The 14,846-nt window shown below is 42.3% G+C and overlaps 1 protein-coding gene across 1 annotated transcript; it reads right to left on the bottom strand.

The window, feature by feature from the left end:
• Positions 1 to 71: 71 nt before the first annotated feature.
• Positions 72 to 14,644, bottom strand: stk24b (serine/threonine kinase 24b (STE20 homolog, yeast)). The gene is made up of 11 exons (XM_040141859.1): positions 13,805 to 14,644; positions 10,518 to 10,748; positions 10,057 to 10,113; positions 8,986 to 9,094; positions 8,482 to 8,639; positions 6,067 to 6,252; positions 5,784 to 5,932; positions 5,330 to 5,453; positions 4,935 to 5,003; positions 3,566 to 3,702; positions 72 to 3,414 (listed from the first exon to the last, which is right to left on the bottom strand). Exons 1-11 carry the CDS (start codon positions 13,844 to 13,846, stop codon positions 3,378 to 3,380), a joined length of 1,299 nt encoding a protein of 432 aa, XP_039997793.1. The 5' UTR covers positions 13,847 to 14,644; the 3' UTR covers positions 72 to 3,377.
• Between the last annotated feature and the right edge of the window lie 202 nt (positions 14,645 to 14,846).

The following is a 14,846-nucleotide window of genomic DNA, read 5'->3' as shown; positions in this document are numbered from 1 at the left end:
GTCTTTTGTAATATACTGGAGTAGACATACAAAGAAAGCATTCCAACATTTGTATTTATTTCTAAGCCCAGTTTTGTATGTATCGTAATATATTGTCACTGTTGAATATACACGACGTTCTCATCTGCTCCAGGGTAAAGTCCTACACCGAAGGCTGCTTATTCAGTCAGAAACCTTCGATCATATTCCACATTCAAAATCAGATTTCATTTTGGCCTGAGAGCATACTACACTTTGATAGTGGCTGTTCATCAAGGTCTTCAATAAAGAAACAAACCCGAAGACAAACAAACAATAACAAACCCATACACGTAAGGCATATCCAGTAAACATCTGTATCAGGAATGGTGTCATAAAACCTATGTAATGGCATAATTTCAAATAAATTTATTTTGCTGAATACAAAACCCTTTGACACATACAGTATGTAAATAAGTGAACACTTATCTGGAGTAAGCCATGGTGCACCTGCTAAAACTGCTTCAGAAATATGGTGAAATACGGAATCTAAATAAAGACACTTGAGTCATTTCAGTGTTTACACAAGCATGAAGGCTGTCAAGAAAAGAAATATTTGATGGATGTTCCTAACATTTTGTCAATTCTGGGTATTCTCCTGAAATCCAAAAGGGATAGCAAAATCCGATAATGTTTCTGTAGCCTTTATGAATACTAATTACACACATCTAGGACTGTGACTGTTATCCAGAGAATGTTTGGCCTTAAAACAAAACCAAGAGTCTACAGCCATGCTGCTGTGTGGGGCTGTAGACACAGCGGTGCTTTGAACTAAATGCTAACATGCCCAAAGTGAAAAATAATCAGGATCATCAATAATCAACCTCCTCCCTCCTGGAGCGAGAAGGAAAGCCAGGGGGAATCCACAAAGTCAGCAGGCCTCTCTCTCTCTCTCGCTCGAGACCATGAATGCCGACAAAAATTTTCGTGGCAGGCCACGGCATTCGGATGAAGGCAGCTGGGTCAGCTGATGTAGTTCAGCCCAAGCGGTTGAGTATCTGCTCTTTGTCTGTGTGAGAGTAGGATTCAAAAGGCGGTTTCAAGGTCCGTTAGGACAGAGTTGGAGAATGGTGTCCCCTAGAGGGCTCAACAGATTTCTGGTGGCACAGCCTGAAAGCCCCTGGAGGTTCTGACGCTAGCTCAAACACGATTTAACATGAATACTGTATGGGAATGGGAAGTTCCACCCAACGTTTGGCACCTTCTACTGTTTATTGATAACTGAACTATAGACTAATCATTTCAGCATTTCAGACGATGAGACAGGACACAAAGTTCTCAGTTACCATTAGATCTTTATTTTCTCATGTCACTTTGAAAGCTTACAAGGAGCTTACATTTAACTTGGGAATTCTCAAATGACACAAGCAAAGATTATATACAGTACTATAAACTGTCAGCTATGATAAAGGAGACCAAATGTACACATTTTGTAGTTATTTCCGTAGCATATGTTTTTTCTGTAAGGTATAGATATTTTTTGCCAGAGGCGGGTGCCCATATCCATAAAGCATTCCGTATTTCCATACTTAACTCTTTGCAGTTATAAAAATATCAGATATTTCTTAATTTCATTCAATCCCTGTGTTGACAAGTGCGCCTTGCTGCAACTCCTCAACATTATTGCTGCATTAGCACAGTAGTAAATTCTGGAACTCTTAAGTAAACATATATAGTAAAACATGGCTATTAGCAACTTTTTTCGTTTTGTGTTTTTTCCTCTTACAGGTTTCTTTAAATACTCGACACACTTTCAAAGTGCAAAAAACTGATCTGAAAATTAGAAAAAAGAAAAAAGAAAAAAAAAAAAAAAAAGGTGCAAATCATACTACAAACATCTGGTGAAAGCATAAAAGAGGACATGGCACTTCTATAGCATGGTGTGGAAATTAGAACCCACGTATGGAGTGAGGAAACAAGGATGGCGTTGATTTCTGCAGCTTGGCCTGTCCTGATATACGGTGCAGTTTAGCCATGAACAAGTGTTACGATGGGATGGCCCACAATGGTCCTTGCCACTTATTCCTCACCCCCACTTCAGTTTTGTAAGTAATGCTGAGGATAAATTATAAGCCAAGGAACAAAAATAATACTTCACATGATATCAGCATTCAACCGCCTATAGTGGTTCCTCTCCTTGTAATTGTCCTAGGCTCCACTCAATATTGTTACGAGCCACTGCTGACACATCTACCTTCATTCGTGTCCTACACAATTTAAAAACTGACTTAAGTTGTCTAAAATTGTATAAGTACAGGTAGGAGTTTTCCCCCCCTACTACAAAAACAAAGGAAAAGCTTCTGCCTCTACACAAAGTAAGCTTAGTATCATAGTCTGATGATTCAGCAGGTGATTGAAATGGAAGATTGGAGACAGTCACTTAGAAAGAAAACACTGATGAATACTGAACTGAATTTCACTCACTGACGAGTAAATAAAACAAACTAAATCTGTGATGAAATGCCAGAACGTAGGTGTGTGTAAAAAGGCAAGGCATTTTCTGTTTTCTGTTGGAGTAATTCTTGAAATCTTTAAATATCTACTTTTAAACATTATCAATATCTACAAAATGCGCATGACCATTTTGTACACAGTGATTCATTTCCCGCAATGACAACTTGTAATCATGTACAGCACGGCGACCCCCCAATCCCCCTCCTCCCACTGCCTTGGAGGACAAAGTCCACTTAAAGCACTTTACCTGAGGTTTCATTAAAAATGCTGCAATTTGCCTTAACAGGGAGTCTTACATACGCAAGAGCACACGTGCACACACACACACGGACACGCTCGCGGGTGCCCACACACATGTTGTGCATTTTAGCACGCGCACACTAAGATAGTATCCCTGCAGGTTCATCACGCATGCTTTCAGAGGTTCTGGGGATATGACGCCTGCATTAAGAGGGGGACTGAAGTCTTGTCTTGCATTTGGGGGGCGATTTTCAGCTCCTCGTCGAGCAAATTCCATGTGGAGACTCCGTGCTGTGAGACTGGAGAAGTCTCGCATCTACAGAGCCCAGAGTCTGACTTGGCTGTTAATGTTTTTCTGGCGGGTTGCTCTGACTTTGAGTCTTGTCCCATCACAGCCGATTCCAAGGGGTTTGCTGCCCCCCCCCCCAAACTTCCCCTCTCATAAGTGGCTAAAAGATGCTCTCCAGAGTTTCTCTGCTATCCTCCGCTTTGGAGTTCAGTCATTTTTACAGGCTATGTTAGCACCCCCCCACACGGGAGGTCAAACACGGTCAGCTGGTATTGAATGAGTTGACCCCTGACTTTTAACCCTCTGACCTGGCTGTGGTGTTGGGGGTGGGGGGGTGGGGGCCTGGGAGAGCAGGGCTGGGGCAGAGAGCCAATCACTATGGGGAGGAGGAGGACGTCCTGCTTGTGGAGAAACTGGAAAAAAAAAAAAAAACAGACAAGAATGGTAACAGATTACTAAATGCAATCTGAAGCAACAACTTCAAAATGCTACAATACAGCTGCAAATCTGGATTAAATGTTTGAATGTTGTGTTTGTTGCATGAAATCAGAGTGGAACCGTTACCTCTGAAGCCTGTGGACCATGTGGGCCACCAGGGAATCGGAGATGCCAGGGTAGGCCTCCTCAGCCAGCAGAATGGCCTCCCTCAGGTCATCTAGGACCATGGGGTTCCCATTCACCTGCTCCTGTCTCGCCTTCAGCTTCGATAGGCCGATAGGTCGATAGACAGATAGATAGTGAGGAGGTAGACAAATGGTGTAATTAGAGACAAACACATATATCAGATGTCTAATGTCCAGTAACCAGTCTGGGTAGAGTTTTGTGATGTATGGATCTCAAAGTGGAATACAACCTCTAATCAGAAAAGCCAAGTTTTAAGGTTTTCAGCATTGAACACTCGAGGGAATGAAACTATTTACATATTGTTCTGAGCCTGTGGATTGAAGGACCCCTTGTGGTCCCTCGAACCCATTCTAACCACTACTGTCACCTGTAGCTCACTTCATTCTGTCTGGACCAAGGGAACAAGAAGCATGATCCATTTTTAGAGCAGAGAAATCCCCACACTCCCGTGGCAACGTGCGGTACAGGTACCACAGTTACCGCATGACTTGCATACATAAATACACCTCTTTTGGAATCCTGGAAGCTGGCCAGTTTGATGCCCGGACTGGTAGGACCAATCTCAGCGGGGAGAGTGAAAAGGCAGTGCTTACCCCCTCCCTCACTACTACATGAGAGGCGCCCTTGAACTAGGCTCTGGCAGGTGAGACTGTGGCTGTACTGGACAGCTTCCACGTGTGAATGTGTGTAACTGAGTGTGGTCAGGCTGTTCCTGCAAAAGCAGGCCCTCAGTGAAATGTTCCTGAATAAGTAAAAATGTAAAAAATAAATAAATGTGTGTGTGTGTGTGTGTATATATATATATATATATATATATATAAAAAAGACCTGCGCCTGAGTCTGCCTGGAACTAGGGGTGCAGCTAACAATTATTTTCATTATCGCTTAATCTGCCCATTGATTCTCGATGAAATTGGTATCTATAAATTGTTAGAAAATACTTTTATAATTTACAACAGATGCGTGTAAAATGACGAATACCATTATTTGATTATCAAAATGGCTGCAAATTCAATTTTCTATTTGACTAATCTTTGCAGTTCTACTTAGAACTGGGCAAACACACCAGACTTCATTTGAACCAAACCAAAAAGGTAAGCAGTCAAAGCACCCTAGGGGTCAGTTTCAGGCACAAATTACACCCCCAAAATATTTGGCCTTAAAAAACACTATTGAGAGTCTTGTGTACAGTCTGGATCATGACATTTCACTATATTCAACATAGTCCTATTAAATGAGAAGTCATGAGTGTGAAGGAGACTAATTTGTGGCCAGCTAGTCTGTTGGTTGTTCAGATTTAGCTCCTTACCTCAGCTAATGCCGGAGAGATGACTGTGGACAGGCTCTGTGAATAAGGCCTCTTTGGAATGTCTTTTGTCTGTGGGCAAAACAAGAGGGATGTGAGGTTGGGAGAAAACGGGAAGTGGAAACAAGTTAAAGTAGCACAGCATCACCTTCGGGGGATGTTTTTTTTTTTTTTTTCTTTTAAATCAGCACCGCATGCATATTTCCTCAAATAACATCACACCACCGTATCATTTTATTGTTAGTTCTGGAACAGTGGACATAATCTGCAAATTTGTTCTCTCAACGTGTGTTGAAGATGGATTTTGGTAACTTAATATCAACATTCAGACGGGAAATCAGATCCCGGAGAGTAGTCTGATTCTTCATTTTTTAACCTATGACCCACTCATGTCTCACCTGATCTGTGGCCCCTGACTGTCCCTCCCCATTCTGTAGCTTCTTGGGGTCCTTCTCTCGGATGGTGAAGATCCAGTCATCACTGCCAAAGTCGTTCCCTCCCGACGCTTGCCCATCTTGCTCTCTGGTTGGACAGGTATTAAAGAGGATTTGAATATTTATCAGGATAGGTGATGCAGTCGTGCATGGTAAGTGCTTAAAGCTCATCACAAAAAATGTGGGAGGACAAGCAGCAGAGGGGAGGTTTCTCTACCTCAGCAGGGTGTGTCTGTGTCAAATTTATTTCGGTACTTTTCAAAATAGGAGTAATAAGAGCAGCTTGTGTAATAACAAGCAGTAAAAACAAAAGGATAAGCAATAAAACCCAGACACGAGCTCTAAGAATGACAGAGGAATTGATTAGGAACAATTAGTGTATTTTCACAATAGAGCTCAGAAAAAGCATCAGACTTACGAGTCAGACTCATCAGAACTGGACTCTGTGGTTCTGGACTGCTCTGCCTTCCACCTCTTGTACTTGTCCACCAGCTCGGTCAGGTAGGAGGTCTTTTTCGCATGGCGAACGATCAGCTTATGCTTCAACAGCTCTTTGGCAGTTGGCCTCTGTGGAGATGAAGAGAAGAGAGGAAAAGTGAGTGAGATGAGCACAAGGCACAGTCAGGAAAAGCACACTGAAAGTCTGAGTTATCTGTACAGACAGAAAAACAAATCCTTACATACAAAAATAACAAACTTACAAAACTGGGCTCTTTGTTGAGACAGGCCTCGACAAACTCCTTAAGCGGTTTGCTGTAGTTTCCCTCCAGCGTAGGCGGGTTGTTCTTTGGGATGAGGAATAAAACCTTCATGGGATGGAGCTCTGAGTGAGGCGGCTCGCCTTTTGCCAGCTCAATGGCTGTGATGCCTAGAGACCAGATATCAGCCTGGAACGCGTAAGGAGACACGGTTACAATTTTGCACGCACATTATTTATGCAAAGGCATGGAAGCTAACCAACAGTCAGAGCCACTACTATTTCTTCCCTGGACTCCCTACAGTAATCCTCCACTTCTTTCATAATTTTGGGGTTTACACACATCCTGAACTCCAAGACCTTCATAATCCCGGTGCTACCTTATCTTTATTGCTCAATTTTGGGGCTCTAAATCCTGAAGCTTAGTCTGTTGAGATGCTGTTATTGTAAATGCAGCAAACAAACCTCAGCACAACCCCTGCAGAAAAATCCTTGAGCTTTGACCAGAGGTGGGTAGACTAGTCGCAAAACTGTTCTCAAAATAACTATCTGAGTAAGAGCAGAAAGTTGTGGGAAAAGCTACTTCAGTGACTTTATACGGTCAGTCATAGGCTGCCTGAAATGACTGTGCATCTCAGCAGAATAAGCACAGTGTAAATCAGCAGTTTCCTAACAGAATGTCATGGCAGCCAGTAGTGCTTTGCAGACAGGCCGAGGTGCAGAAAGATTTACTTCCATTTTTTTTAATCTAAACATCTGAATGTCTCAGAACATGAAAAAATAAACAACATTATGTTTTCAGACATCTCAAAAGAGAAGAAATGGAATTAAACATCAAAACTACCATTATAAAAACCAAGTTAAATATGCAGTTCGGCAGCAGCTAAGATAGGTGACATGGAAGCAACGGGTATCGGTTGTACTATATAAACGCTGTACACATTCTAGGTGCACTGCAGTCAGAAATAACTGTCAGAGCAGCAATGGAAAGACCTGTTACTGTAAATAGAGCTCAAGGAAATCCTGATACATCTCAGCTCTTAACGACACTTCGAGCCGCCCAAATGAACTAAAATGTGTCTGTGCAGTGATAGCTGCTTGGTTTATGACATCTTGTGGCTTCGGGGAAGCTAGCTGTCCCAAACCAGGATGCTTCCTCTGCGGGGTAAACCTGTCAAAATGTGGCAATGGTGCTAAGTGAGCTCAAGAGACACCCCTCGTTTAGCCAGCAAAGATGGTGAATGCTTCGAGCGACTAAGAGAGGTAATTGAGATGTTGTTCGAGGAAGGATACTATGGCAGATAAAAATAACCACTATGAAGGAGACTCTCCGGGGACCACTGCGACGGGCGAGACAAGGGCACACGACTGACGGAGAGAGGGAAAGGGGTCAGTAGGCTACTTTTCAGTAGCCTTGCTAGCTTGTGTACTTTTACTGTAAAAAGAAGGTCAACAGTGAAGAAGCTCATAACTCTACTTTCCTTGAATCATTAGTCAGAGCAAAGGAAGAAACCAAGTACAGTTTGTTAATCAACCTGCTGCTTTCCCTTTAAATTTAAAAAACAAAAACAAAAAACAACAGTGTAAAAATGATGATCATGAAAATTTGAATACTCTGCTTTTTGTATTACAGCTTTATCATCACAGAACTCTCTAAGTAATCTAAGTGGGTCTCTTGCACTGCAAAAGGCTTTCACCAAAGTATCATATAATAGAGAAGAAACAGCTCAATGCTACTGTGATAAAAAGACAACAAACGTAATTTTCTTTAATCAATTCATATTGAAATGTTTCCATTATAACATTTTTTAAAAATATAACTCATAAAGCAACATTGTCAAACACACAATCAGTGTGGTCTATTAGTAACCTAATAATAGCTCACACAGCCAGCACTGGTTAGCCAGTAATAAACATGCTAACAGATGAACTTGCTAGTTGTAGTGGTGCCAGCTTGGCTACCGCCTCCACTCACGTGGCCATCACCTTGTTAGTTGTACTGGTCTGTCAGGAGTCTAAGGGGCGGCCATGGTTTAATAACGTCTGGAAACCAGTGACATGACCAAACCCACATGACCAAAGAAGCGGGAGCAACTGCATATTTGTTGCAGATGTAACAGTATATGATGTTAAAGTTGTAGGTGTAAGCACAGCCCAAATATACAGACTTTCATACTTTCTGTCACTTAAGTGTCAGCATCACGTTGACGTTCTGCTCTCAGGTTCGGGTTACTTCATTTGTACCCGTAGGTAGATAGTAGGCAGGTCTGACAGAGGTGCAGTCCCATAGAGTGGTGGTACTGTTTCAAAGTCTTATTCTGACAGAGGATTGCAAATCAATGTAGCTGGAATGAGCGTGAGAACAGGTAATGAAGTGTTCAGTGTGAATATAAAGTAACCCCAATCGTTTTAACCTCACCTTAGAGTCGTAGGCCGACTGTTTGATGACCTCGGGGGCCATCCAGAAGGGTGTGCCAACAAAGGTGTTGCGCTTGATCTGGGTGTCGGTGAGCTGGCCCGCCACCCCAAAGTCTGCCAGCTTCACCTCGCCTTGCTCAGACAGCAGCACATTGGCAGCTGTGGAGGGGAGGGGAGGACAGACTGAAGGTTGATGTGATCCAGCTTGGACTGGACGCGCTGAGTGAGACGCCATGCTACATCTTCAGACGCGTCTGTCAAAGCCATTTGTCTGCATCCCCGATTTATTTAATAAACGGGGAACCTACTGTCAAAAGCCTCTTAGTGTACTGCTACAGTGTACCCCTCAACTCCCCGATGAAATACAAATTACATAATGAATGAAACCGTGAGTGGACATCAATACCATTAACGTGCTATGTGATATTTGTGCGTGCTCACTAATGCCATTTAGTCAACTGAAACCTGTGTCCTCTAACGGCAGCACTCTCAGTCAGGCAGCTACCTTTGATATCCCTGTGGATTTTCTTCTCAGAGTGCAGATACTCCAGGCCCTTGAGGATCTCTCTCAAGATCGTGGCAATTTGGGTCTCATCCAGAGCTCCGGGCTCCATCTTTAGGAGAAAAATAAACAACCACAGTGTGGATCTCAGCTGAGCTTAAGGGTGGATGTTTGTTAGTTTTACAGTAGCAATGACAAACTTATCTAAAGGCAAAAATACAACTTTAACTCAGATTAAATGAGTCTAGTGATATTCTATATTTTTCTTTAAAATGGCAGGAACAATAAGCTGCAGATTTAGCCTACACTTTTTTCGGACTGTAGAAATCTTTATGTTGCATTATTGTCTAGTATTGTTTTTAACTGTGGTATCTGAGTAATTTCCTTTTTTCCCCTTTGTTTAAAAAAATATTTTCTCATCGTCTCTGTTACTGATTGCATACCAAAATAAATTTCCAAATTGTGTGTTTTTCCAAGGCCCAATATATCTTATTCCTCATAGAGCTCCGTTATTGTCCAAAAACCATTAAAAACACATCAGTGAGCCTCACTGTTGCACTGGGTGACATGTTCCTTTGTTACCATGAACACACACACTGTAGTTCACTGTGACTCAATCTCACATACACCGTCCTGCTGCCAGAAATACTCAGCTAGAGTACCACATGTGGATTAAACACAGTCTCCAACAAACAAACTCCTGTTTGAGTAATTTTTGCTAAAAACCAGTGACCACATTCTTGGTGTTGGTCTTTTAATGGGATTTGTTGTTAATATCAAAAATGTAGAATATCTTCAATCTTATCTTTTTAAAACATATTTTACTATTTACACAGCTATATGTGGATAAAGATGAGTCTTGTGAGATTTGCCAAGGTTCAGAAATATACAATGCAGGGCTCAATGGCGTTCATCTTGTCCTCCAAAAACTCATTAAAAAAAAAAAAAAAAAAAAAACATAGTGGGTAGTACTTAACACCTCAGCTAAGCAATTTCTTTAATTGAATTTCTGGGTGATTAAAAAAGAACTACAGAGCTCAGTACAACAAAAAAATGGTGCAGTGAATTACTTACCAAGTCTAATGCTGAGCCTCCACCTAAATACTCCATAATGATCCATAACTTTGTGTCCTGGAGCAGAGGAGACACAGAAAGAAGAGAATGAGCTGCCAGCGATGAGGAAAAGGACGTCTAAGTACTCTGGTGCATTTGTGGAGAAATATTTACAGCTCATTTGTTAAGGTGGTTACTGGCCTTACTGCGAGGTGTCAAGAGCCAGGTGCATTCCTAAACAAGTTATGACGACACTAGTATGGGCTTGGTGGGAGTCTAAAGTCGTCTGAGGATAATCCCTTTTTAATTTAGGATTATTCAGGGACAAAGTGAGTAGAGGGGGGGAGAAACGCTTTTGTTTGTCATCCCATTTGTTCACTTGGAGGTTTGACTTACAGGGAAAAATAATGAACAAGGAACTTTCAATGCTTATTATACTGACTATATACATGTCCATGCCCATGTGGTGTAACAAAGATCACCTTCAGGTATGAGCCGTAGTACTTGGTGACAAAGGGGCTGTCACACTGGCTAAGAACCGTGATCTCCTGCTGGATGTCTTCAATCTCATCTTCGGCTTCCTCCAGGTCTATGATCTTGATGGCCACTACTTTCTGGGTGCGATTATCGATGCCTTTGAACACCTCGCCAAAGGAACCCTTGCCAATGCGCTCCAGCTTGGTGAACAGCTCCTCCGGGTCCACTTTGGCGTTCTGGCGGTGATGGGGAGGGGGAAAAAAAGCAGGGAGGTAAGGGGAAGGCGGATTAAAAAAAAGAAGGAAAAAAAGAAAAAGGAATGTCTGAAAAGAACTGAATGTTTGGGAGTAAATAGGAAACACCAGCAGGGGGCCATTCTTACAGGATACATTAATTCACTCATTGCAGCACCTTGTGTTTTTTTACAGAGAGAAAGACACAGGAGAATGAAAGGGAAAGAGTAACAATTGGACAACATGTAGATTAAAAAAAGAATTGAAATAACACAAAACATGTACCTGAATTACATTTCAGTCCTCTCCATACCCAGGTGCTTCTGTAAGCTCTATTGTCCTATTCTCTCCTATTGCCATGATTATTTTCAAATTATTTCATATTGCTCATTTCAGTTTGCCAATTATTTTCTCTATCTATAAAATATAAAAAAAGGGGAAAACTGTCCATCCCACTTTCTCAGAGTCCAATGTAACATCTTCAAAAGTCTTGTTCTGTCCTATCAACAGTCTAGAACCGAACAGTATTTAATAAAAGCAGGAAATCTTCATATTTGAGAGACTGACAATAGCAGTTTTTGTTTTTTGCTTGAAAAATGACCAAAAAAAAAAGAAAAGAAAAAAGATTAATTGATAATTAAAATACTTGCAGATTATTCTTCTGGTGACAGATTAATTATTGACTGATTAATCAATTAATGTGCCAGGAAATCTTGTAAGAAATGATCTTAGGACCTAAAAGCTTTGCAAAAACCTAAAAGTAACTTGCAGCAAAGTCAAAGTGTGATTCATCAGTGCTGACTGCAGTAAATGAGAACTACAATTATTTCTACCTCCACTGCACTCCCTAAAGCACTGAATTAGCCTATAGCAGGCTTCCAAAGGTGACAGGGTTCATGGCTGCAGGACATTAATCATCAAGGCTTCATGCACACCTTATCATGACTAAGACTAACCATCATTCAATGTATCCAACTTTCTACATGCCTCCGTATATTGTAGCTGCAAGAGGAAAGCTTATATATGATATATCTCCTACAGCTGTGTTGACAACATCAGTATACGCTGTTTGGGATGTAGATAAAGAAGGATACAGCAAGCATTTTAAGTGGGAAATATCTGTGGAGGTCCTATAAAATTGTCCTCAGGTGTTAACCCAAAAATAAAACATTTTCATGTAAGGTTTTCTGACAAATTTATTTCATTAGAGTCATTTTAATTTGTTATTTCTATGTTTTGAGATTCATTTGCCTATCGCCAATGATTGTAGCCTCTTTCCTATTTCCTGGGTTTTGGACAGATTAGGTGCAATAGTTGTAAATAAGCCAGTTTGTGCTGAGATGCAGTGATGTAAGCTCTCTAACATCATATTACTTTTACAGCTAAAAGGACTGTTGGCCCTCTGAGACATAATTATAACTTGTCTTGAGGTAGAACAGGAAAGTCAAAACAAATAGTTCTGCGTGATTTCAAACTCTGTTAGGGGGGTCAGCTAAAGAAAAGCTTAGCTGGACCTCTGAAGTGTTTATATGTCAGTGGAAAAGCTGAAAATGTGTTCAGTGAATCCAATGACAGCTGAGGCATATGTCCAACTTTTCTGGGGTAGCACACTGTAGCGTGTCTATCTGAGTGTGGAATGAAAAAAAAAACCCTACTTGAACGCCTCAGGAAGTGAACTAAAATGACTTTACTCTCCAGAGGCTGTTATGTGGGAAACACAAGAGCAGGCGCTGACAAAAACAACTTCCTTTCATGACCTCTTTTGAGCAAGGAAAGGGTCAATATGTCCATTTTGGGATAGCTAAAAATGAAACCGCTACCTTTTGAAAGAAAGGATCCTTTCATGTCACCAAAGGATAGCCTTTGGGTGCCTTAAAAGAGATTTATTAAAAAAATAAAAAATAAACAGTGATTCTGCTGTAGGAAAGTGTGGTTCAGAACAGATGAAGAAGTGATACAGAGATGAGTTAATTTTCAATAAAACAATTAGATGCTTTATGTGGGAACAAGGGTTCAAACTGGAACATGAGCCTCCAGTCAATGGCAGACAAATACTGACTGCTGCTGCAAATTTCCATCTTACATAGCTGGGGTGATGCCCGTAGAAAAATCAATGTGAAATATGACAATACTGCTAGAAAAATGTAACTTTCAAGCGACAACACTGATTCCACTCGCCGCTGTGTCCTGCAGTTTAATTTAAACTGGGGGACAATCTTCACCCGCCCGGTAGCAATAACTTCTTTACAACTTAGTATGAGTTCAAATGTTCTAAATAAAACCTGTATCAGTGCCACAGTCCCAGCAGTTTGTCCGTCTCTAATGCACCCCCCCCCCACCCAGATCCTGGATCTGCACTCATCTACTTCCATACCAGAGACAGATAAACCTGCTAAGTAGCCTGCACAGGGGATGTAATCGGGTACATGAAGCAGTTTACATTGAGAACGGTTATCTCCTCTATCTGCCCAACACAATTATCCCCCTATAGGCACGGTCCTAAAGATAGCGGCAGAGGCAAGAGCAAGGCTTGTGCGCGCACGTTGGTTTCTCTGTGCAGGTGATCTGGAGAGCTCTACCGCCTTCAAGTGACGGACGAAACATCGGAATTTCGCGTACCCTGCGCATATATCTGTTGCAAAGATGTGGCAGTCAGCGCACGACTAGCTGTTAATAACAAACAACGACAACATGGCAAAGATGTGAAATTAACTTACTGCCATGTTTGCCAGCCGTCCCGTGCGTGTTAGGGACCTATGTTTAGGATGCTTCGTGTTTTGTGTCGTCTGATTAACTGTGACATAACTTACATGCATTCCCTCCGATTCATTTCACCCATTACAGCAACGCTTAGGTGAATCACAATCTTTGAAATATTTTCCGACTTCCGACCTCGAGAGTACCAGGTTTCACGGAGTGTAGCTAATTGAGTCCTAAAATGCCCCACATCACTGAATTTGATAAGTGTGCGTTGCAAGGTCCACAAGAAGTGAACATTTTGTTCTGGCAATGACCTCGGCTACTTCTTGCGGAACAAATTCAAAAGACATCTGGCTTACCTGCATCCCTGGCAGGTTACCCTGAACGGGAGAATGGGCCATGATGCTGCTGCTGCTGCCCGGAACTGCGACTCGTCCAACAACGCAGGGCTGAGATCTCCTCGTCTTGACTTGTGTTTACAGCCCCGGCTGTGGTGCCGTCAATGTAAGCAATCCTCCACGACACCTGTTTACCGAGGCCTACTGAGAACCGTCTCCGGTACTTTTACGTAAGAGGAAAATGTCCTTCCCACACACACGGGTGTACCTTTCCTGTGTCGGAACAACCCCAAGTCACCCAAAACAGCTGAGCAAGCTAACAGACGTTTGCTAACGCTAACTCTGAAGCTGCGAGCAAGAAATCCGCAATGTTAGCTTGCTAACCAGTTGGCTACGCGTCAACTAGTGCGTTAAATCCAATTTCCCACTCGGGGAAGTTATGCTGATGCAGCAAATTTTAGTTCTCGGGAACGAAGAAGAAGCAACGACTGTTTATTTCAAAAATACCTAACTGTCACTTTCTGAACGCGTATTCTCTCACTCACGGTGTTGTCAGCTAGCTAACATGGTTAGCTCACTAGCTAGCTAGCCAACGCAGACGACCTGACAAACGTTCTGTCAGCGAGATGGCTTGGAGCACAATTTGTCTGCATACCGCAGATGTCACCCCAAGAACGGAGTCTTGAATAAACCGACCGCCCAGCGTTTATCTGTGCACCAATTCGTCTTCTGCAGCTCTACAGGTCTGGCATCTGCGGCAAGGGTAGCACGCCAGTGTTTTTGTTTCCTCTCACTTTCGCCCAGTACTCCCGGCCATCTTGTCGGTGCTGTGACGCCAGGCTGGGCGGATCCGGATCCGGATCAACAACAAAATCCCGACTTCTCCACCAGCCAGGTGACTTCAGCCAGGTGGACGGACCGCCCCCACCGCCCCCACCCCCACCCAAACTTTCTCAAGTCACTGACACATAAACGGATCCATATTAAACCGTGTTGTTACAACTGTTTACCACAAAGTCCTATCTGAAAAGAAAGTCTGAGATAGTGCTATTACGATCATTAA

This window comes from Xiphias gladius, chromosome 13 (assembly GCF_016859285.1).
Source record: "Xiphias gladius isolate SHS-SW01 ecotype Sanya breed wild chromosome 13, ASM1685928v1, whole genome shotgun sequence".
In the NCBI taxonomy this organism is placed as follows: domain Eukaryota; kingdom Metazoa; phylum Chordata; class Actinopteri; order Istiophoriformes; family Xiphiidae; genus Xiphias; species Xiphias gladius.
Note: the sequence above shows the minus strand (reverse complement) of the source record. Positions and strands in the feature narration are given on the sequence as shown.